The sequence below is a fragment of the Physella acuta genome, unplaced genomic scaffold (genome assembly GCF_028476545.2).
Source record: "Physella acuta isolate Inbredline_101_S28 unplaced genomic scaffold, ASM2847654v3 ptg001126l, whole genome shotgun sequence".
NCBI classification, from domain to species: domain Eukaryota; kingdom Metazoa; phylum Mollusca; class Gastropoda; family Physidae; genus Physella; species Physella acuta.
The window spans coordinates 84,235-106,718 of NW_026732643.1; the positions used below are offsets into that span (position 1 = coordinate 84,235).

The 22,484-nt window shown below is 34.7% G+C and overlaps 1 protein-coding gene and 1 long non-coding RNA gene across 10 annotated transcripts in view; one reads left to right on the forward strand and one right to left on the reverse strand.

Moving 5' to 3' along the window:
* The first annotated feature begins 335 nt into the window (after positions 1-335).
* Positions 336-1,196, forward strand: LOC131956062 (uncharacterized). The gene is made up of 2 exons (XR_009388930.1): positions 336-733; positions 822-1,196. It is a non-coding gene; the product is annotated as an uncharacterized LOC131956062 (long non-coding RNA).
* The window catches only part of LOC131956060 (1-phosphatidylinositol 4,5-bisphosphate phosphodiesterase beta-1), a 71,892-nt gene continuing 50,276 nt past the window's right edge, over positions 869-22,484 (reverse strand). For 3 of the 9 annotated variants that reach the window (XM_059320417.1, XM_059320414.1, XM_059320419.1), the window contains 20 exons: positions 21,087-21,330; positions 20,283-20,481; positions 19,597-19,693; positions 19,410-19,494; positions 18,695-18,819; positions 18,401-18,555; positions 17,687-17,851; positions 17,322-17,529; positions 16,983-17,080; positions 16,734-16,754; positions 14,365-14,635; positions 12,850-12,885; positions 10,046-10,108; positions 8,733-8,848; positions 7,893-8,090; positions 7,505-7,776; positions 7,343-7,400; positions 6,184-6,270; positions 5,562-5,815; positions 869-5,426 (listed from right to left, as the gene is read on the reverse strand). In XM_059320417.1, the coding sequence (XP_059176400.1) occupies positions 5,420-5,426; positions 5,562-5,815; positions 6,184-6,270; positions 7,343-7,400; positions 7,505-7,776; positions 7,893-8,090; positions 8,733-8,848; positions 10,046-10,108; positions 12,850-12,885; positions 14,365-14,635; positions 16,734-16,754; positions 16,983-17,080; positions 17,322-17,529; positions 17,687-17,851; positions 18,401-18,555; positions 18,695-18,819; positions 19,410-19,494; positions 19,597-19,693; positions 20,283-20,481; positions 21,087-21,330 (2,759 nt within the window). In that variant the 3' untranslated portion in view covers positions 869-5,419. The remainder of the gene's footprint in view (positions 5,427-5,561; positions 5,816-6,183; positions 6,271-7,342; positions 7,401-7,504; positions 7,777-7,892; positions 8,091-8,732; positions 8,849-10,045; positions 10,109-12,849; positions 12,886-14,364; positions 14,636-16,733; positions 16,755-16,982; positions 17,081-17,321; positions 17,530-17,686; positions 17,852-18,400; positions 18,556-18,694; positions 18,820-19,409; positions 19,495-19,596; positions 19,694-20,282; positions 20,482-21,086; positions 21,331-22,484) is intronic. The other 6 variants (XM_059320415.1, XM_059320416.1, XM_059320418.1 and 3 more) reach the window with 6 other exon arrangements.

A 22,484-nucleotide genomic window follows, 5' to 3' on the forward strand; every position in this document is an offset into this window, starting at 1 on the left:
AAAATCTAATTAATCAAAAAAATACCTGTTACTAAAATCTAAGAAGCGACCAAGGCTTGTCTTTTTAGTTATTTAAATAGTGGTTCATATATTTAAAGATCATTTATTTTATACTTTTTAGTGCATAATCATGTAAAAGCTGTTTACCTTTTTTAAAATTATGTTTAGGGCCTTTAGTAATAAAATCTTTTTTCACGATAAAAAGACAAAAAAATCTTTTCATAATGAATAGTATTTTTTTTTTTAAATGTAGCATCTAACGTGTATTTTCAATTCAGTAGACATCAGTATATTTTACACGATAGGCCTATAAAGAATATATTACATTTACAAATGCCTACATAGACATGCATAATTGCTATTCTGTGAATTGATGTTTGTTTACTGTATACTAAGCTTTGATTACCATTTTTTTAAAAGGTTTTTAGGTCCCTTTATAATAGCCAGTATCAAACTTCAAAACATCATAATTTTATTTAGCCTACTTTTATTAGGTGGAGTACAGAATGGCTAACCCCCATAGTTTTCATTTCTGTTCCCAGACTTGAACCTGTAGATTTCCCCTAAGCCCATCATGCTCAAGAGAAGTCAAAGCAGCTGGGTATAAAACTGACCACACAATACCATCATATGTAGGGGTCACAGGAACAGATAAACTGTACATCCACTTCCTCTTTGGCTCCATGATCAGAATGGGAATTTTTTAAATGTTGTGTTTAACATTGATTTTTTGGTAAAGTACCTTACTAGTATCTAGTCTCTGTAAATGACCTAAGTTAATTTTATTGCCCAAAATTTTTATTCATAACATTTGTTCTCAGTCCACAAACAACCTGGACAATACAATAAAATTCATCAAAGAAAACCAGCAAAAGTAAACATTTATTCTGAATGGTACAAATCTTAGAGAAAATTAAAGTTCTACACACAGAACAGAAATTTTTCTAAACAGTGGCTAACAGTAACAGTCTTCTATAAAAGGTATTGAAATTGTTGTGATTAAAATGATGTCAGAGAAATGCACATTTTTAAAATTCTAGTCAAGTGAAATAAATATTCTTCATTCACCGCCAAACTAACCATGTTAATTTCTTTTAGTTAGGACCAGACAAATGTTTCCAATCGCATACAAGTGTAAGTATAGCGATTGTTGCTAGTTTCATGAAAAACAGCAACTGCTTTTCATGTAGGAAAAATACTGTTAGATTCATTTATAATGTTAGTTTAATGGTTCTTTTTCAAAGTTTATGTATCTCCAAGTTTACAAAGGAAAAATACATAATAAAATGACACTGAATTACAATAACTGAGCTTTGATAAAACAACAGGTCTCAGATGCACACAACTCCTTGTCACACAATCAAGAGTCAGATCAAAATTTGGCTTCAATTTCACCACAATTAAATTTTTTTTTTTATCCTACCCTGACAGCTGTTCTTTCATGAAATTCCAACGTGAATTGTCTGTTTCTGGTCATAAATAACCCAGAACAATACAATAATAAACTTATTTGTAACAGTAAAAGTTTGAGGAAGTCTAATAAATAAATATTTAACACTTGTATTGTGGGACTACTTAATCCCATGTAAATGTAAGGTTTGCATGAAACTAATGAGACAAGCTTAACTGATAATTATGGTACTGTAATCAATCAGGGAATTAACTGCTCATATTACTTAAAGTTTGACATATACTTTCATTCCACCAGACTCACCTTCGCAGTTGATTTTTGCCAACTTAAAAGCTATACAGTAATATACCAAGCTTATCAAAGCCTAGTGGATGTTTAGTTTAGTCACCACAAAAGCTAGATGGTAAATTACCAAGCTGATCAACTAAGAGAAAAATCTGGACATACAAAACAACTCTACTGTGTGAAAGACATTGAATAGTAAACAATTTGCTGTAGGAAAATAACCTTCAATTTGTTCAATTACTGGGTGAATTTATGTTAGAAAATATACTTTATTTCTGTATGATTAAGTCAATGACATGAAATATTATGCTATCAATGTAATGTGGAGAAATTTTGTTTATTTTTTTTTAGAACAAAAAATATTAGTGAAAGATACAAGAAGTGAAAGCATTAGAATACACAGGAACTTACTGGCGTAGCACCAGTATTTTAGTGAGCATCAAACGTTACAAGAACAATGTTAAGAAATTCATGAGGAAGATGTTACCATATTAAAATATGTTATTGGCATCTTGATTAGGTAACAGTGCTAAGTATTATTATGTGTGTAAAGATGAGCACTAGATAAAATGCCAGGATGTGAACCTGTATGAAGCATGTGTGTGATATAATGTATGTAGTGGACAGCTGGTGGTGATATAACCCAACAGTCAACACCTCCAGAAGACAAGCCTGTGTGAGCACTCCTCTGATAGGGGCTTGCATGGCATGAGAAAAAGATTTGAGCAAACATTTATCACACTGAAAGAAAGGCAAAGCTGAAAAAACTGTACATTGTTATAGGTAAGAAAGTTAAGTTTGGCATGATATTGCTATCACCATTAATATTTGCTGCTCCCCTACCATTCAATATACACATGAAAAAATATCCATTCAAACAAGACAGCTTTGTGGGTAGCAGAGGTTTGGGGAAACATTTAAAAGGAATCCACACAACAAAAGGGTATGGAGTTATCAAAATCATGTGCACAGTTGACAGGAAAAGAATAAACGGGTTAGTGGAATAAATTTAACCATTTCCAAGTGGCTGAACGTATCACTTTAAACTGATTGTTGTCACTTCTATACCTCAACAGTGTTAGAATGTTTATCCATATTTGAACACTAAATATTTCTAAGAGATTTCTCCAGCAATAAAAGTATCATTGTTTTCTAAAACTCGACTTAGAACATCTTTGGTTTGTGTGTTATTCCCAAACTTAAAGAGAAGCCTACTATATATAATACTGTCTACACCGTAGTCTTCATCTAGAATTTATCTGATTTTAAAAATTCAGTCAATGGGTGATGTTTTTTAAAACTCCAAACAATATTAAAGATGAACAGATAGAAAAAGTGTAAAAAAGTAAACTGCATAAAGATGAATAAAATGTCTGTTTTGTTCCCAGTGTGGTGGACAAAGTGATCAGTTTGAGAACTGCAAGAAACATTGTGTGCTTCATTTCTTTTGACTATTTACACCATTACCTTTATTTACAACACTCCACTATGTACAAGATGTGATAGGGACATTTGTGTTCTTTTAACATAAAATCTAACAGTGCATAAGTAACCAAGAGAAGAACACAAAAATAACGAGTGCATAATTAATGAAAAGAATTGTTTTCTCAAGTCTCACATGGCAATGTTAAGGCAGACTCACAGTTTTTGCCTCCAAGATTTTGAAATAAGTATAAAGCTATTTCCACATATAGACTCAAGATAATGGTAAAATTTGTACTCAAAATATGGATCTTAATGTCCATCAAAAGTATTTAGTCATCTGTTTTACATTAAAACAATTAATTTGTAAGTCGCAATACACACTTTTTTGTTAGTGATAAAATGATAATACAAAATTTTGCTGAATTTAAAGGTCATGACTGTGAGAAATTGAAAATGTATAAATGTCTGTTGATGTTAGCATAATGTCTGTTGTTAATGTATAAAGATTGTACAAGCATAAAACCTGGGATCAACAGTCCACAAAATATCACAACACAATGTAAACAAGGATTGATACCATCATACAAAACTATTTCATAATTGTATAAATATGTGCATGTTATATTTACATGGAGGAAATTATCAAGGTGTCATGAAGACTAAACATGGTTATTAAAGATGAATTAAATGTATAATGAGTAGAGTAGTTGTTATAAAACATATTGTCTTGATGAAGCATTGATAGTAAAAATGGGTTTGTTTATCCTACTGGTAGGGCTCCTGTATGCGGCACCTGGGAGCTATGTGGAGAGGAGAACAACATAATAAATGTAACACATCTGCTTAGAAAATAAAACTATCTTCAACAAAGCAATGGTAACAATGTTTCATGAAGCAATATTCTCCAAAAATACAGTTATATAAAAGATAAAGTCATCACAATCTCTTTGTTATTACAGGTCAGGACACGCTAATTCACAAAAAAAAATCAAATGGAATGATGGAAGAGAGATAACAAATTAAAATCAAAACATTAACTGACAGTATTGCATTTTCCCAGACCAAGTAGTATCTTATTTGCTCAGTGTAATAGGAACCTTCCATCCCCTGAACTTCTCAGTACAATGCCATCTAGCAGAATTTCTTGCACAACAATCCAACTGTATAAATTAATAAGGAATAAATAATACAAAATTCACCAGAAATACATGAGCTCTGACTGAAACATTGAATGAGCCCTTGCTGGGCAATAACCACTGGAGACAGATGAAGGGTCAAAGCAATCAAGTAACCGGCACAAACATTAAAGAGCAATGTTTCTTCACACCCGCTTTAAAGAAATCCTAGCCCACCAAATATTTTGGGATCATGTTAAAAATTCCTGCCCACCAAATATTTTGGGATGTCGTAAAAAATCTTAGCTCACCAAATATCTTGCGATCTTGTAGAAATCCTCACCAAATATTTTGGGATCATGTAAAATCCTAGCTCACCAAATACTTAGGGGTCTAGCTCATGGAATATTTTAGACTGGATACTTGAGATTACAAAAAACAACCAGTGGGAAAATCTACTGCTGCTAGAGATTACAAATTATTGTGTTTTGCATAGTCATAGAAAATTTCACGTCTATGTAATTTTAAACAATTCAATGGAGATATATAAAACAATCTTCTCTAGCTCCATGTTTGTAATTTGTAAGGGAAAATTTTTTTTTTATTATACAAAAGAAAGTATTTGTAAGAAAAATAAAAAGACATTTAAAATGTTTGTTAACAAACTTAAAAACTTAATACATAAAGAAAGTAAAATACAGTTACTTTAAGCAATGTTTTAAAATCTTAAAATGCCCTTTTCAAATTGTTTATACAATGAAAGCTATAAAAATGTGTTGATTAAAAGTTATATTACAATAAATATCCTCAAGTTGACATAAACCATATTGTCTTCTAACGTGAATTGGTTTTTGTGAACACATTGTATACATCTCTAGGTCACAACCAACACACAACTTTAGGTGAAGACATGTTGATAAACAACCATTCAGGAACTGTGAAGATAAGATGAAACAGCTATTCAGGAACTGGGAAATATGATGAAACAGCCATTCAGGAACTGGGAAATATGATGAAACAGCCATTCAGGAACTGGGAAATATGATGAAACAGCCATTCAGGAACTGGGAAATATGATGAAACAGCCATTCAGGAACTGGGAAATATGATAAAAGCCATTCAGGAACTGGGAAATATGATGAAACAGCCATTCAGGAACTGTGAAATATGATGAAACAGCCATTCAGGAACTGTGAAGTTATGAGAAAGCCATTAAGGAACCATGAAGATAGATGAGACAACCATTCAGGAACAGTGAGGATAAGATGAAGCAACCATTGAGGAAGTGTGAAGAGCCCATGTTGATAAGAAAGAAGCAAGTTTACATGTTGGTGAGTTGCTCCTCACTGTTCACTTTCTCCAGCACTTCATCTGCTGCTCCACCCACTTCTGCTGACTCATGCATTGTGCTACCATTTTCTTTACTGGGAGTTTTCACTGAATTATGTCCATCACCATTGGAGCCAGAGTGGGGGTTGGTCATTTGGCCATCATCATCTTCAACTAATTCATCTTCCCCTAGCTCTTCCTCTAATTTTTTTATGTTCTCTTCATATTCCTTTTTGTAAGACTCAAGTACCTAAAGAAAAATTATTGTGTGTAAATTAATGTTTCAATATTTTTTAACCCATAACATTCTAGGAATAAAAAAAACTATTTTACTTCCCATACAGCTGGGCAAAAAGATGACATATTTTTCAACCACTGCACTATTTAAAAAAATATCCACATGTGTTAAAAATATCACAAAAATCACTTAACAGGAAAACAGTCAGTTTATTATGTATGAAAACTGCTTAATAATTGACTAAGGATAAATAAAAACAACATGAATCCCAGAAAACCTTTAACCACTAAAGAAGATTCTCAGGCAACAGTGACTGCATAGGACGGTTAAGTTGCAGTTGCCAACAAGTTTCCAACTGTTTACCTCCCTTAATGACCTACCTCATCTCTCTCCTTCTTATACTCTTTCTTGATGGCCGCTAGTTTGGCTTCAAGTTCATTTTGACGTTTTTCAAGGATATCTTTTAACTAAAAAAACAAAATAAAGAGAAATGTAAAAAAAAACTTGCTAACAATTATCTCAAAAGCTTGAATCTTAATAAAAAAAGTAAAGGTTGTGTTGTACAAGTTAAAAAGTAATGGTTGTTTTTAATGCCGTTCTGTCACATCTGTCAGTACCTACCTTTTGTCTTTCTGCCACTGCTGTCAGCACCTACCTTTTGTCTTTCTGCCACTGCTGTCAGTACCTACCTTTTGTCTTTCTGCCACTGCTGTCAGCACCTACCTTTTGTCTTTCTGCCACATCTGTCAGTACCTACCTTTTGTCTTTCTGCCACTGCTGTCAGTACCTACCTTTTGTCTTTCTGCCACTGCTGTCAGCACCTACCTTTTGTCTTTCTGCCACATCTGTCAGTACCTACCTTTTGTCTTTCTGCCACTGCTGTCAGTACCTACCTTTTGTCTTTCTGCCACATCTGTCAGTACCTACCTTTTGTCTTTCTGCCACATCTGTCAGCACCTACCTTTTGTCTTTCTGCCACTGCTGTCAGTACCTACCTTTTGTCTTTCTGCCACATCTGTCAGCACCTACCTTTTGTCTTTCTGCCACATCTGTCAGTACCTACCTTTTGTCTTTCTGCCACATCTGTCAGTACCTACCTTTTGTCTTTCTGCCACATCTGTCAGTACCTACCTTTTGTCTTTCTGCCACTGCTGTCAGTACCTACCTTTTGTCTTTCTGCCACATCTGTCAGCACCTACCTTTTGTCTTTCTGCCACTGCTGTCAGTACCTACCTTTTGTCTTTCTGCCACATCTGTCAGCGCCTACCTTTTGTCTTTCTGCCACTGCTGTCAGTACCTACCTTTTGTCTTTCTGCCACATCTGTCAGTACCTACCTTTTGTCTTTCTGCCACATCTGTCAGCACCTACCTTTTGTCTTTCTGCCACTGCTGTCAGTACCTACCTTTTGTCTTTCTGCCACATCTGTCAGCACCTACCTTTTGTCTTTCTGCCACATCTGTCAGCACCTACCTTTTGTCTTTCTGCCACTGCTGTCAGTACCTACCTTTTGTCTTTCTGCCACTGCTGTCAGTACCTACCTTTTGTCTTTCTGCCACTGCTGTCTGTACATGTTTCTGCTGAGCTTCTCTTTTGATTCTGAGAAGAAAAGTTATAAAAATTGTGGACTGCTGTTAAATCTTTCATTCCAATAAAAATGTCAACATGAATTTCTTCTGCCTGGCAGAAATAAATGAATGTACCTTGAGAGTTCCTGTTTGTCTTTATGTTTCTTGCCCAGGACTTTCATATGGTCTCTGCTCTGTGCATCCATTTTCTTCTTGAGATCATTGACTTCCCTGTCATGTATCTCATCCAGGGCCTTGGTGTGGCCTGCATGGTTGGTCTCCATCAGCTTGTGCAGGGCGTCATAGATGTGCTCATGGTGTTTGGTCTGGAGATCTAACACCAGCTGGTAATGATCTTTACACAATTTCATTATGCTCTCGTTATGAGATGCTTTCATTTCTCGATGCTGAAAAACGTGAGTCTCACAATTAACTATAGCTCACTTTCTTCTTTTCTACTTAAGTAAATCAAATGCCTACTTTAAGATCCTGTATAGCTATCTAAGAAAACTGAAATGCTTACTTTAAGATCTTGAATGGTCAACAATTCTTGCAGCTCTCTTTTCAGTTGATTTTGTCGTTGCTCCACATTTTTGCCTTCCTTGGCCATCTTCTTTAAAACCTTGGAATGATATTTTTCCATGGAGATTCTAGACTTGGTCTGCCCAGAGATGAGTTTACCCAGCATGAGCTGATGGTTCTCTTCCATCATCTCCCTAGCCTGTGGGGCCCAAAACAAAAAAATCTCATCCTGTGCCTACATCATTTCATTAGACATGTTTACTGGAACTAACTAGTGTTGGCACAAGCAAGAACAAGCCAGGAATCAGCAGAAGTGTGTCACTGACATTGTAAACATTATTTCACTTGACATGCTCTATTCCATGAGTACAGGGCCCAAGTTTTTATAGCAATACTGTAAGCTCTGTTTAAAGAGGGCAGGCTATTAAATAAATCAATATCTTTGTGTTTTCAAAGAAGACTTAATTAGATTTCTAGTTGAAAAACAGAAGGATAAAAAAGACTTCAACTATAAGTTGCATTTGTCCAGCAGCAACAGGTGGTTAGTGGTGGCTGGCAAGGGAGAAAACCCAAGAAATTTCAAGAGCAAAGGATCAGCAAGTGGAACATGTATCTATAGCATTAGATCTTCAGAAGAATGATTACACTGGGAATCTGCTTGGCTTAGCTTAACCTGTAAAACTGGCAATCTGCTTGGCTTAGCTTAACCTGTAAAACTGGCAATCTGCTTGGCTTAGCTTAACCTGTAAAACTGGGAATGTGGAACATGTGTCTACAGCATTAGATCTTCAGAAAAAGGGAATCTACTCTGCTAAACTTAACCTATAAATTTGACTCAAACCTTCTCATGTTTACGGTAAATCGCTTCCAATTCTCTGTCACGTTTGGCCACAGCTTTAATAAATGCCTTTAGTGTCTTGAGTTCGGACAGTGGTGTTGGGTTTAATATAGTCATGTCTGTGAGAAAAATCAATTAGAAACAAACTCAGAAAAAGTACATAGAGAGATGTTAACATGCAATAATTGAACATGCTTTAATAATTCATGCTGTTTTACAAATAATAGAAAAACAAACTTTAATAACCTAGGTGAAAAAAAATGATAGATCCACATTTTAAAAAATTTGATCAATTAATTTTTTTCTTCAGATGTAGCTTTTGTACAGTTCTAAAGCATTCTACAAACAAGGAGGGAAGGGAAAAGTAAGTTATAATCCATGCAGGGGTGGCCTAGAAAATCAAAAGACTGGGAAAGTTTTCACTCTGTTAACTGAAGACACAAGTACTTCATGATCAAAAATGTCATTGCACAAAAGGTGCTCTGTTAACCCTTTAACAACTATGAATTAAAATAAAAAAATGTATGTACATTAAGTACCATTTAAAAAATGATAATCATGTTTTAAAAGCTGAAGGTAATTGGGGAACGTCTTACTAATGGTAAAAAATGACGGTGAATGTGTCATTGGTTTCCAGGTTTATTTCTGACTACTCATATGGGGTGACAGTGGACTTCATTAAAGGCCCACCATGACTATAGCTATAGTAGGCTGATTGACATGCTTTCACTCTAAACCCTCCTTGATTGTTTTATCAATCACATTGAGGAGTAGTTAAATGGTTAAACAGAACAAATGGTAATTAGTATCTACATGAGAACTAACTAATGTTCTGCTACAGCTAACACTGGGCACAGAGAGGAACAAGCCAGGAATCGGCAGAAGAGTGTTACTGACATTGTACACATATTTAAATCAGTGCAGTCAATGTGTGCACTAATGCTTATCAGTGTGTGCATATAAATAAATATTAACATCACTGAGTTAGTGTAGAGACACACGTAGTATAGACAGAATGACAGATATGCTAGCAGTGCTTCCTGTCCAGATATTTGAGGGTTATCTTGTAACCCACACATTCAAAGTTAGACAATTTTATGGACAAAATGAGGATAACAAGTTGATACATTTTTATCACATTATTCCCAGCATTTCCATTAGTTTCTTTATGCAATAGTTTTTCCAGTCCACATTTTTCAAATTAATGCAGAATTCATCCCAATAAAAGTTTACAGAATGTATTGTATTTTTCTTTTAAAAAATTGATGATAAAAAAACGTATAAAATTAGCAAATAATTAGACTCAGGATAATTACCAGACAATTTGGTGAACTGAATATTGTAGGAAGCTGCCAACCCATTTTCTTGGCCCAACATCCCTGAAGACATTGGAATGATGTGTGCAGTAGCTGACATATTTATGGAGACAGTCAAAACTTAACACACAAAACATTCTGTTAGGTGTTTCTCTACATCACAACGTACTGGATAGCTTAGTACACAATATTATATTACAACATTCATCATTATCTAACACTACTACATTGTTATTTTAAACAAATTGAAATATTAAAACTTAACAGCAATAATTATTTATTTAAGTTCATTTATATAAGTTAAGTTTGTTTTTAAAATTATGTTTATTATTTTAAAACTGAGAAGTAGCCAACAAAAAAATATATTGATGGTGCAAAATGATAATAGCTTTTTTGACGTCCACAAAAATTTTGAATTATATTGGGTTAGTGGGGCTGTAGACCAAACTATTGACGTCATTTGTGGCTGTCTAGCTATTAATGACTATATGGGTTGGGGTAAAATTCAGCTAATCAACGTGACGTCATATTACTTTTACTGAACTTTAAGGACACTTTTCGCTACACGTGTTTCCATAATAAATCACCTCTCCCCCTTTTCTTGTGAGCCCTACACACCTGACCACATTCTATATGCACCATTTTTTAATTTTAAACGCGGTTGTTTCGATAAAAGTTTTGGTCATGCATGAGGACACACAGCTAGACTGACATTAATAATGTCAGTAGAACTATGTTTTCGCATATATGATTATGTTTAGTCGGTTGACAATTAGACCAATATCATATCACTTTTTTAAATTTCTGGCATCAGAATGTTATAGTTAAATAAAATAAAATGTAATAAGGAACTACTTATGCACCAAAAAGAAATTCCCTTTCATTATATTATTTGCTGAGCTGATTTAAATAAAAAACTAGTTGTGTTTAATAATTGTCTCATAGACTTGTGCTGATAATAAATGTAATGCATGATTTATTAACTTACTCCCATAGCTATATAAACATACATTAAGAACAAAAAAACCTAAATAAAATATAAGCAGCATAACTAATAGATGAAGATGTGTTAACTTTCAAAAAGACTAATTAAAAAAACAACAACTCCCTTGTTTGTAACATGAAATACTAGCTGAAAGGGCAGTAAAGTAGAATTTTATTGAATCAATGGTTGTTAGTCAAGGCAAAAACCAGCTCATAAAGTAAAGTAAATGTAACAGGTTAAGGGTGTGGTGGTCAAAGTTATCTTTAGTATAGGTTAGCACACCACAAGTCTTCTTCTTCTTCGTTCTTAATTTTTAGTGGTGGAAGGGATCGAACCTTATCTGCCAGAGGGTTGAACTCGAGACTTTTTCAAATTTATCAACCATGAGCTTTTGCCGACTCGACCACGCCTCCATCACAATTAAGGATACGTGTCAATTGGTTATGCGCCATTGAGGCCATTGACTCAGATTTCAGCCTGCTTTTCTTTTTGGATTTGCTTCCATAGCCTTTGTTCAACCAAGAACAAACTGCAAGGCAGCAGTTGTTTGATTTTGGAGTTGTCTCTCCTAGAAGAGCGGCTGTCCCCAGCTAATGAGCCTCATCTGCCCAAGGGTTCGAACTCGAGACTTTTCGGTTTAGCAACCATGAGCTTTACCGACTCGACCACGCCGACCCTCGCCACAAGTAAATATCTTAACCTAGGTAGAACATGTATTGCAAAAACATGGGGTAAAGAATTTTTTATTATGGAATTATAAAGCTTTTTGTGTGGATCAGCTTAAATAAACACCTAATGGATTAATTTTTAGGTAACTAGTAGTAAAAGATTTCTTAGATTATTGAAGGTGAATCATTTTTAACTAACACCTAATGGGTTAATTTTTAAGAATTAGTAGCAAAAGATTTCATAGGTTATTAAAGGTGAAATATCAGTTTTAACTAACAGCTAATGGGTTAATTTTTAAGTAAAACTTAAGTTGAAATGTTAGATCAAGCGAGTCTTGCTGGTTACATAATAACTTGAATCAAGAAAAATATTTTAACATCTCTGTTAGTTGTTAGCAAAGATTATAGATGTGCAATGATTATAGGCATCTAGTGGCTGGGTGCACACTAATGACACAGTGCTGATGATCAGACAGGTACACTAATGACACAGTGCTGATGATCAGACAGGTACACTAATGACACAGTCCTGATGATCAGACAGGTACACTAATGACACAGTGCTGATGATCAGACAGGTACACTAATGACACAGTGCTGATGATCAGACAGGTACACTAATGACACAGTGCTGATGATCAGACAGGTACACTAATGACACAGTGCTGATGATCAGACAGGTACACTAATGACACAGTCCTGATGATCAGACAGGTACACTAATGACACAGTGCTGATGATCAGACAGGTACACTAATGACACAGTGCTGATGATCAGACAGGTACACTAATGACACAGTGCTGATGATCAGACAGGTACACTAATGACACAGTGCTGATGATCAGACAGGTACACTAATGACACAGTCCTGATGATCAGACAGGTACACTAATGACACAGTGCTGATGATCAGACAGGTACACTAATGACACAGTCCTGATGATCAGACAGGTACACTAATGACACAGTGCTGATGATCAGACAGGTACACTAAAGACACAGTCCTGATGATCAGACAGGTACACTAATGACAAAGTGCTGATGATCAGACAGGTACACTAATGACACAGTGCTGATGATCAGACAGATACACTAATGACACAGTGCTGATGATCAGATAGCTTGTGAGCACCCAAAAAAAAATGCTAACCTTTAGGCTTGAATTCTTCTTTTTGTTGTGGGCGAGCTAAAGTAAAGCCAACAATAGAAGATAGAGATACCACCATGTTTGGCTACTAGCTTTACAGTTAACTATCAAGAGCATGGTGTTCTCTTTATTTGTACTAGTCATTAGAAACACTGCAGTATCCCATTTGTAACTTCTGATACACTAGAATTTTATCTATGTGTTTAATCAAAATTTTAATTTGAAATATAAGTGGTAGAAGGATGCTATTTCTACTAGTAGTCCAGATATTGGAGATAATTACACGAGCAAGGTTGTCTTTTCTTTGTTTTGTTAGTACCAGCTGCCCACTCTCTCAATTAATCTAGTACCAGCTGCCCACTCTCTCAACAAATCTAGTACCAGCTGCCCACTCAACTAATCTAGTACCAGCTGCCCACACAACTAATCTAGTACCAGCTGCCCACTCTCTCAACTAATCTAGTACCAGCTGCCCACTCTCTCAAGTAATCTAGTACCAGCTGTCCACACAACTAATCTAGTACCAGCTGCCCACTCTCTCAACTAATCTAGCACCAGCTGCCCACACAACTTATCTAGCACCAGCTGCCCACACAACTAATCTAGTACCAGCTGCCCACACAACTAATCTAGTACCAGCTGCCCACACAACTAATCTAGTACCAGCTGCCCACTCTCTCAACTAATCTAGCACCAGCTGCCCACACAACTAATCTAGTACCAGTTGCCCACACAACTTATCTAGCACCAGCTGCCCACACAACTAATCTAGTACCAGCTGCCCACTTTCTCTGCCCACTTTCTCAACTAATCTAGTACCAGCTGCCCACTCTCTCAACTAATCTAGTACCAGGTGCCCACTCAACTAATCTAGTATCAGCTGCCCACTCTCTCAAGTAATCTAGTACCAGCTGCCCACTTTCTCAACTAATCTAGTACCAGCTGCCCACTCTCTCAACTAATCTAGTACCAGGTGCCCACTCAACTAATCTAGTACCAGTTGCCCACTCTCTCAACTAATCTAGTACCAGCTGCCACTCACTCAACTAATCTAGTACCAGCTGCCCACACAACTAATCTAGTACCAGCTGCCCACACAACTAATCTAGTACCAGCTGCCCACACAACTAATCTAGTACAGGTTGCTAATTCTCTCAACTAATGCCATCAAAATATGAGCTGCACTCTCCTTGACCTTAACTAATAGCTTCCATCATATCATTTATCTCCCTGTGTTCCACCATATGCACCCCACTTGTTTAGTGTTTTTAGAGTAAAGCTTTAAAAAGCTGAGTACAGTAGGGGAGTTAACCAAATGAATAATTTATAAACAAGCTATGTATCAAATAAATGCAAACAAAATGCAGAAACAAAAAAACAATCTTAATAAACCACAAACAAGGACCTTTATGAACCATAAACAAGGGCTTAAATTAACTACAAACAAGGACCTGAATTACCACAAACAAGTAATTCACCACAGACGAGAACTTGCATTAACCACAAATGAGGACCTACATGAACCACTGCTGCCTTGGGAGTTGGCTGACTGGGAGCTCTCTTGCTTGGAGACTGGAATGTGAGGCACAGAATTAGTTCTCAAGGATTTGGACATGTTGTTCTCACTTGGCAGGGGGCTGACACTGACGCTTGTCCCACGGCTGGTCACAGAGCTCTGTCTTTTAGGCCCGGCTGGCTCAGGTGTTGATGAGCCGCCCAAGCTGGTTGTCATACTGCTGTTGATAGGATCTACATCTGTCGGACTTGTTGGTTTCATTTCCTCACAATCCTACAAACATACCATTGAGCTTGTAAACAACCATGCTACTCTTGGCTTTATACAAATTTTAGCAATAGATCAATTAAACTATTTCATTCTTGATTGTTGTAAAAAAGGCTACAATATTTGCTAGACCCAACTGTAAATGTAATACAACTTAAAACTTAACATAAAAAAAGATTATTACTTATGGAAGAAACATTTTGAGAACACAGCCCATTTGGTAAACAGATCTACAGGGAGGAAGTTTACACAGCAAACCAATCATAGACTAAAGATCTATTAGTGAAATGTAGATTTCATCCGAGCTTTAATTCCATTTGACATGTACAGTCAGCGAGTGCCAGACAATGTTTTTTTAAAAAGATGTTGCTGCAATTAATTATGTTTGAACAAAAGTCTGCTTATTGGTGGGTTATGGCAAATCTTGTAATTCAATTTCAACCCACATAATGCTGCAATTTCATCCCATCTTGTCTTTGATGACAATGCAAGAATATCTAATTATTGAATCAATTAGATATTAAATTAGTATTTAAAGATTGCTATATTAAAAAATAAATGGGGAGATAACGGATCAATCTCAAGCTATTACTCAATTAGCCATTTTACAACGGTGAACTGCTGGTCCCACACATTAGTTTCCTTGGGTGTTAAGAAGGGGCAGATAACTGTATTTTAGAGATTGAGAGCTACTGATCAGTTTTAAAACAAATATTTTTAGTCAAGTGTGGTGTGGATTTCATTAAGAACAAAATACTAAAAAGGAGAAAATACGACAAAAAAAAAACTTTATAATAATGTTTTTAAACCACTGAAAAAAAATTGCATAATTACTTTCTTGTATACAAAGTATTGAGGAAATATTGTAATTGTGAAAAAAATCAAAATTGAGATTTTCACTAGTCTTGAGGTTTTATACCTCCCTAAGTCGGAAAAACTTAAAGTTTTGAAATTTTCTCCGTATCTCTATGTGAGTGCGTATCTGTGAACATGATTACTTGAGCACTGTTACAGCTAGGTTGATGAATACATATAAAATTATATCAAATCTCAAGTTCTGTATCAACATTTCAGCAGTACGAAATTTCACATATAAGTAGAAGGTCTAATTCTCTGTTTTCTGTCAAATTTTGAGTCTTTCCTGTGACCGGAAGTAGTATTTTATGCTATTTCCGATTTCTTAAAGTGTTTCTAATAGTGTTTAGCAATTCCTTTTTTAACGATTAAAAAATGTATGTAAAAATTGATTAAAAAGCAAGTCTATATCCCGAATAGCCATCCCCTGTAGTGTTGTATAAGAATATTTGAGAAAGTTTAGGGGAGATCATTCCCACTATATTTTTTCAGTGAATTAAAAGTTTATTATTATAATTTTTTGATTATGTTTTATTATTTGTCAACATTTACAGACAGTAATGCAAAACTTGTATTGTAAAGGCATGCAGAGGGTGCATTTGTAACACAAAGAGAGAAAAAACAAATATCAGTTGTTATATTCCCATGCACATTGTTTGCTATGTCAAGAACAAGACCATGCAGATAGAAAGGTCAAAGTTTACACAGTAGTTTACAATTTTCATGGGGGTACAACTGTTGTGTGGGGGAAAACCCTACAACTTTCTAGTGTGTGGGTAAATCTGACAATTTTCTTGTGTGGGAAAACTCAAAACAAAAGAAAAAAGATGAGGAATTATTTTGTAATCCACACAATGACTAATGGGTACCACTGAGAACATCAGCCAAAGCTTTTCTATATTAGTACCCTAGTAAGTCTGTGTGGGTGAGATATGTTTATTATTTAGCAGCCCTTTGTCTGGTGCAACATTTGAGTTGTACAGAATACTGAATAAACATTTTACAAGTAATGTTTTTTTAAGTATTAAATTGACAAATACCTCCTGGACATTAACATAGATGTTGAACTCCCATTGGAAAAACTCCAGCCTATTTTTACGGTAGTGCTAAAAAACTGCCAATAAGATCGGCTGAATGTGAAATGTACAATAATTTTGTTGGACAAAAATCAATAGAGTTGAACAAAAGCAGATAGAGAAATATTGAACTAAAAAGAATATTTGGAGGAAACACTTCATGCCCTACTTACTAAAGCATCTGACTCTTTCTCCTGTGGTAAAACATTTTTATTGAATGTAAAGCAAAGTTGGAAAAATAAAGTCATGTGAAATCAAACACATCAAACAAGTCATAAATTAGGTATACAACGGAGGTTTCATTATTGGAGGACAAGACATTTTCAACTAGTTTATTTCTCTTGTAAACGTTGAAAATGTTGGCAGGCCAAAAATTTTGTCAAAATCTCAACAAGTTAGCGGTAAAAACAAGGGTCACTCACATCATTCAAAAAATCTTCAGTAAGAACTTCTAATTGCATGGCGTGTTTCTCTAGATTTGACTGGTATGCAATGGGATTAAACAGAGCATCAGCAAAATCTGAAAATATTATCAATGGTTACTTTAAGTTTATTTCAATAGTGAAAGATAATTCATTTCAATGTTAACAGCCACTTGATTAAATATATTCAAAAGTTGATTAAATATTTACAGAAGGTTCAATATTTAGAAACTGAAAAAATATATTTTGCTCATGTCCCAAGGTATTAAAATATCTTTTAACATCAACAGACATCAATTACAGTAGTATAAATACCAATTAATTGGTATTTAAAATTACCTGCAAAATTATCTGGCACATAGTCTTTGACTATAATGTGTACAAAAAGTGTTGGCATAGTTAATGGCTGATTGCATTCATTTCGTAGGGGAATGTGCCTGAAACCTGGTCTAAGACCCTCAACTGGTAGCACTCGATGACCAATTATTGACTTGCCCTGCTCTTCATAAACAGCTATTCGAACTGTTGCCAAGTTTGGTAGTACAATCTGAAAGTAAACAGATTTTAAATTCCTCACCAGACAAATATATTGTTAAATTTTTAAAAAGTCTTTTCATACTGACAGAACAAATAAATACTTTTAACTCAAATGTAGGTCTAAACAACTGTAGGCCCATACAACAGCTATAGGCCTATAAACTGACCTTCTTAAAGACAAATGGCTCTTCATCATAAACAGGATTCAGTCCATTGTTTTGTATAGTTTTGGTGCGAAATTTCTTGCGTACAGTGTCTGTTGGCAGTCCATACATCTCCACCTCAACATATGTACCAACTTTCTTGTCTGACAGGAACTGGCCAGAGATAATCTAAACAGAAACAAGTTTGTTTAAACTTTGTTAACATTAAGTAGACTAAAAGTTTTACAAAGTGATGATAGGGAACACACTGGTTATATCAACTGGTTAATCAGCTGATTATATAGGTCACTGCTGGTGGTGGGCAAATGTCCCTCTTCACCCCCTCCCCTTAAAAGTGTAATCATCTTTACCATTGTACCTGCTATCAGATCTAGAAAAACATTAACTATAAAATCTATTAGACTATAGTTGTCACACATTTTATTTCAATCCCTACAAACTTTTTAAATAGAACCTTTTTTAATTGGGTGTTCATTAATATTTTATTATTTTAACACCATATTTTGTCATATGATTTACTTATGTGCATCATCTAGTTTAAGATGTGCAAAATCCAGTTAAGGATGTGCGTCAACCATGTTAGCCCCAGAGGTTGGGACTTGCAATACCCAAGTTGAGATCATTGGTATGTGCGGCATGTAGTGCAGATTTCCTACATGGTTTACCTTGAAATGTGTTTTTTGTTTCTAATACTTTACATAAGAAATGCGTAAGTACCCTGACTGAAACATATCCAGCAATGATGCCATCAACAGTTGACTCAGCAAAAGGGTCAAAATGGCGGTCAGGTCGTCTCATGAAATCAGGCTTCAAGATATAGCCAGTGCGTCCATTATATTCAAATATGCCCAAATTTACTTGCATGGCCAAATCTTTGGGAATAAAAAAAATCAAAATAAATTACAAATTGGTCTCTAGCATGCATCTCAGACCATATCATGTAGTAACAGCTGGTATGTCAACTACTACAGATGGAAGTTGCTACACAACTGTTGTTGGTCTAGAACTTACCCAGAGTCTGAAAGTTGAGGGCCACTAACTGGCATCCAGCATTCCAAAAGACTTGGGGCATAAAGTTGCTGGAATCAACCCTGGTACCACGTGGGTAGATTCTGCTCATCTGACGCTTGTTGTAGCTTAAGGGGAGGTTAAGGAACAAAAATCACAAGGCTCACAAAAATCACAAGGCTCACAAAAATCACAGGACTCACAAAAATCACAAGGCTCACAAAAATCACAAGGCTCACAAAAATCACAAGGCTCACAAAAATCACAAGGCTCACAAAAATCACAAGGCTCACAAAAATCACAGGACTCAAAAATCACAAAGCTCACAAAAATCACCCCACATTAAAGCACACACATAATGTTTCTCCTGTACTGAAGAGCACAATTCCCCCCACAACTCAGATTTAACAAGCTCAAGAAAACATGTAAAGTAGGGTATCACTTGAATGATATCTCAAAAGTTTACAAAATCTGCATTCATACTGACATTATCTTATAACAATGGGTACTTTTTTTTTCACACTTGTTTGAACATTTGTCTTTTGTTGGTTATTTGTCCTTTGCTGAGTATATTCATGCATAAGGTACTATTTATAGGTATTTCCAAAACATTGTGTTAAAGAAACATTTGTAAAAACAATAGCTTGTAAGCAGCAACTGGCAAATAAGCCGCTCAGCACTTGCTTGTATTTAAACTAGAGTGATAATGTAAGGATACTTGACAAACTCCACAGGAAATTCTTTTAACAAGGATGTGCCTTGGGTCTCCACAAATGATGTTATCTCATAGCTTCTTCTCCTCTCTGAAAAAATGACACTACTTACTGTAACAAACTATCACAGTTTCAAGCTACGTTATGTCAAGGAGTTGGTTTTCAATTACTAGTATTGAGTAGAAAACTTACTTTCTGAAGCATCGAATGAATGGAAATGAACTGGTTGGATATAATTGACCAAGAGTGACATCTCCATAGCTGCTGAAGCTTCTTTACCGGCAGTACCCTGTCATATAAATAAATGGTCAGTTTAACTTTTTGTTCCCTGTTAAATAAATAAATGGTCAGTTTAAGTTTTTGTTCCCTGTTAAATAAATAAATGGTCAGTTTAACTTTTTGTTCCCTGTTAAATAAATAAATGGTCAGTTTAAGTTTTTGTTCCCTGTTAAATAAATAAATGGTCAGTTTAACTTTTTGTTCCCTGTTAAATAAATAAATGGTCAGTTTAACTTTTTGTTCCCTGTCAAATAAATAAATGGTCAGTTTAACTTTTTGTTCCCTGTTAAATAAATAAATGGTCAGTTTAACTTTTTGTTCCCTGTTAAATAAAATGGTCAATTTAACTTTTTGTTCCCTGTCAAATAAATAAATGGTCAGTTTAACTTTTTGTTCCCTGTTAAATAAATAAATGGTCAGTTTAACTTTTTGTTCCCTGTTAAATAAATAAATGGTCAGTTTAACTTTTTGTTCCCTGTTAAATAAAATGGTCAGTTTAACTTTTTGTTCCCTGTTAAATAAAATGGTCAGTTTAACTTTTTGTTCCCTGTCAAATAAATAAATGGTTTATTTGGTAATTGAAAATATTAATCAGTAACCTTTTCTTTCTTCATCCTCTGCCGCCTCTTTTTTTCCTCCTCAGTAAGAATTTTCTTCTGCTTCTTGTTGATTTTTTCTTTCTCCTGTTCTGTCATCACCTCATCATCATCATCACTGTCACTGGACTCTGATTCACTTTCAAAAGCATCGTCACCTTCTTTGACTTGGGTCACTTCTGTTGTTTCTGTAGTGCCTTCACTGTAAACAGAGAGTCAATAGTAATTTTTACAGGAGGACAATTTTTATGAATTTATTTATATTGAGGGAAAGAAAAAAATCTCTTTGTTCTTTATTTTATTACCTGAACTGTCAACTGAAATAGATGTTATACATGTGTTTTTAAAGGTTACAGTTAATTATTCTATGCAGCATGAATAATTTCAACCCTACCATCCCTGAACAAAACTGTCCCCTACACCTGGATCTCTCAACATTAAACAGAAAAATACCCACAAGGTTTGTCTATAACTGGTATGCTTTTTTTTTTTAGTTTCTGATGTAATAGGCAAAATGTACAAGTTCAATGGTTAAATGACGAATTGGAAAAAGCCAAAAATTAAATATTGCTGGATGACGCCAGTTTCATTAATTTAAAAAATTGAAGTGGTAAGCTGCAGATTTGGAAATAAACTGAAAACTAGGTCTTGCCAGAGTAGTTACAGAAGCAACTGTAAGCGGGTGTGTGAGGAAAACCAAAGTTGGCAAGTGACAGGGTATCATCGTCCTATTATTATATTGCTCTGTGTGATGCATTGCAGATAAGCAATTGTAGGCTGGTGATGGGACTGGGGGAAAAGTTTTACCTTGATATAGAAAGATTTTTTTCCAAAGCGATCCTATTTGGAGACTTAGGTTCTGGTAATGCAACAGTAACGGGTGGGCTGATGACTTCCTCTTCTGCTGCTGGCTCTGGCACTGGTGTGTCTGGCACTGGAGTGGCCATCTCTGCATCTTCATCTACTTCTGTCAACTTCACTTTGGCCAGGCCATCAGGTGCGGCTAAGGACACACTAGGCTTCTGTCTGACTCTTTTGGACATGTTTTGGGCTGGGAGTTACAATTTAAAGACAATTTTTATTTACACTCTTCATTCAGGAAAATAGCAAGTAAATTAATTCAGACAAAAAAATCAGCTTAAACATAGATCTAGTAGCTGCAAAACAAATTAAACTCAAATTGTCAAAACTACTAATAAATCTTACAAATTTTAAAAAGTACAATCAGGCCTACATATAGAACTAAACAAGGCTAGAGTAATAAAACTTAAATTATCATTTGTTTTCTTTTTTACTTTAAGTTCAAGAATTTTCAGGAATATACATCCACCTTTAAAAACCGTGAAAATAGTTATTTAATTGTGTTTCTACATTAGCAAGCAGAGTTTAAAGTAGATGGAGAGCTAAATCAGACAGGTAAGGTAGGTTATTACTGAATACCCCGCATTTCTACAACTTGTGTAGAAAAACACAAACAAATGTTAGTTTTTTAATGCAACAATAAAAAAAAGTTAATTTATTAATCTTAAACTTTGTATGTGCAAAACTGCTGAAAAAAAATTAATGCTCAACTGTTATAAACTCTTAATCTAATCCTAAAAAAAAATATGTATATATGTATATATATTTATATATATATATATATATATAATATGGATTAAGTTATGGAATAGAAAGGGTAAAACTTTAATCTTACCAAAAAATAAATTGTGCATTAAATCATAGATTAACAATTCTAAATAATTATTGCTTGAAACAAACCTGTTGATTTTCATCACTATTTTATCAGGATATTAATTTTACCTTGTCAACAGCATAATTTCACTGGGGTGGGGTGGATGGGAAGGGTGTAGGTGAGAAGAAGGTCATAATGTAAAACTAACTGCAGGAGTTTGTTTATATATTTGTGGAACACATTGTTTTCTCCCCAAGTAAAATTTAAAAAAATTTATGTCAAAACTTTTTGTCATTAGACTGCAAAATCTAAAAAAATTGTTCTAGAAAATTCAAGTAAGATTATTTGATTGAAAACTTAAAATGTTCAACATGTAAAAAGTGATGTTAAATTTACAAAAGTATGTGATACATGTTAACTATAACTAGTAAATATCATACATTTTTTAAAAGAATAAAATAAACATGGCAGCAAATTGAAAAAAGTAAATAAAGCATTTGTATAAAGAATAATTGATTTTAAAAACTGTT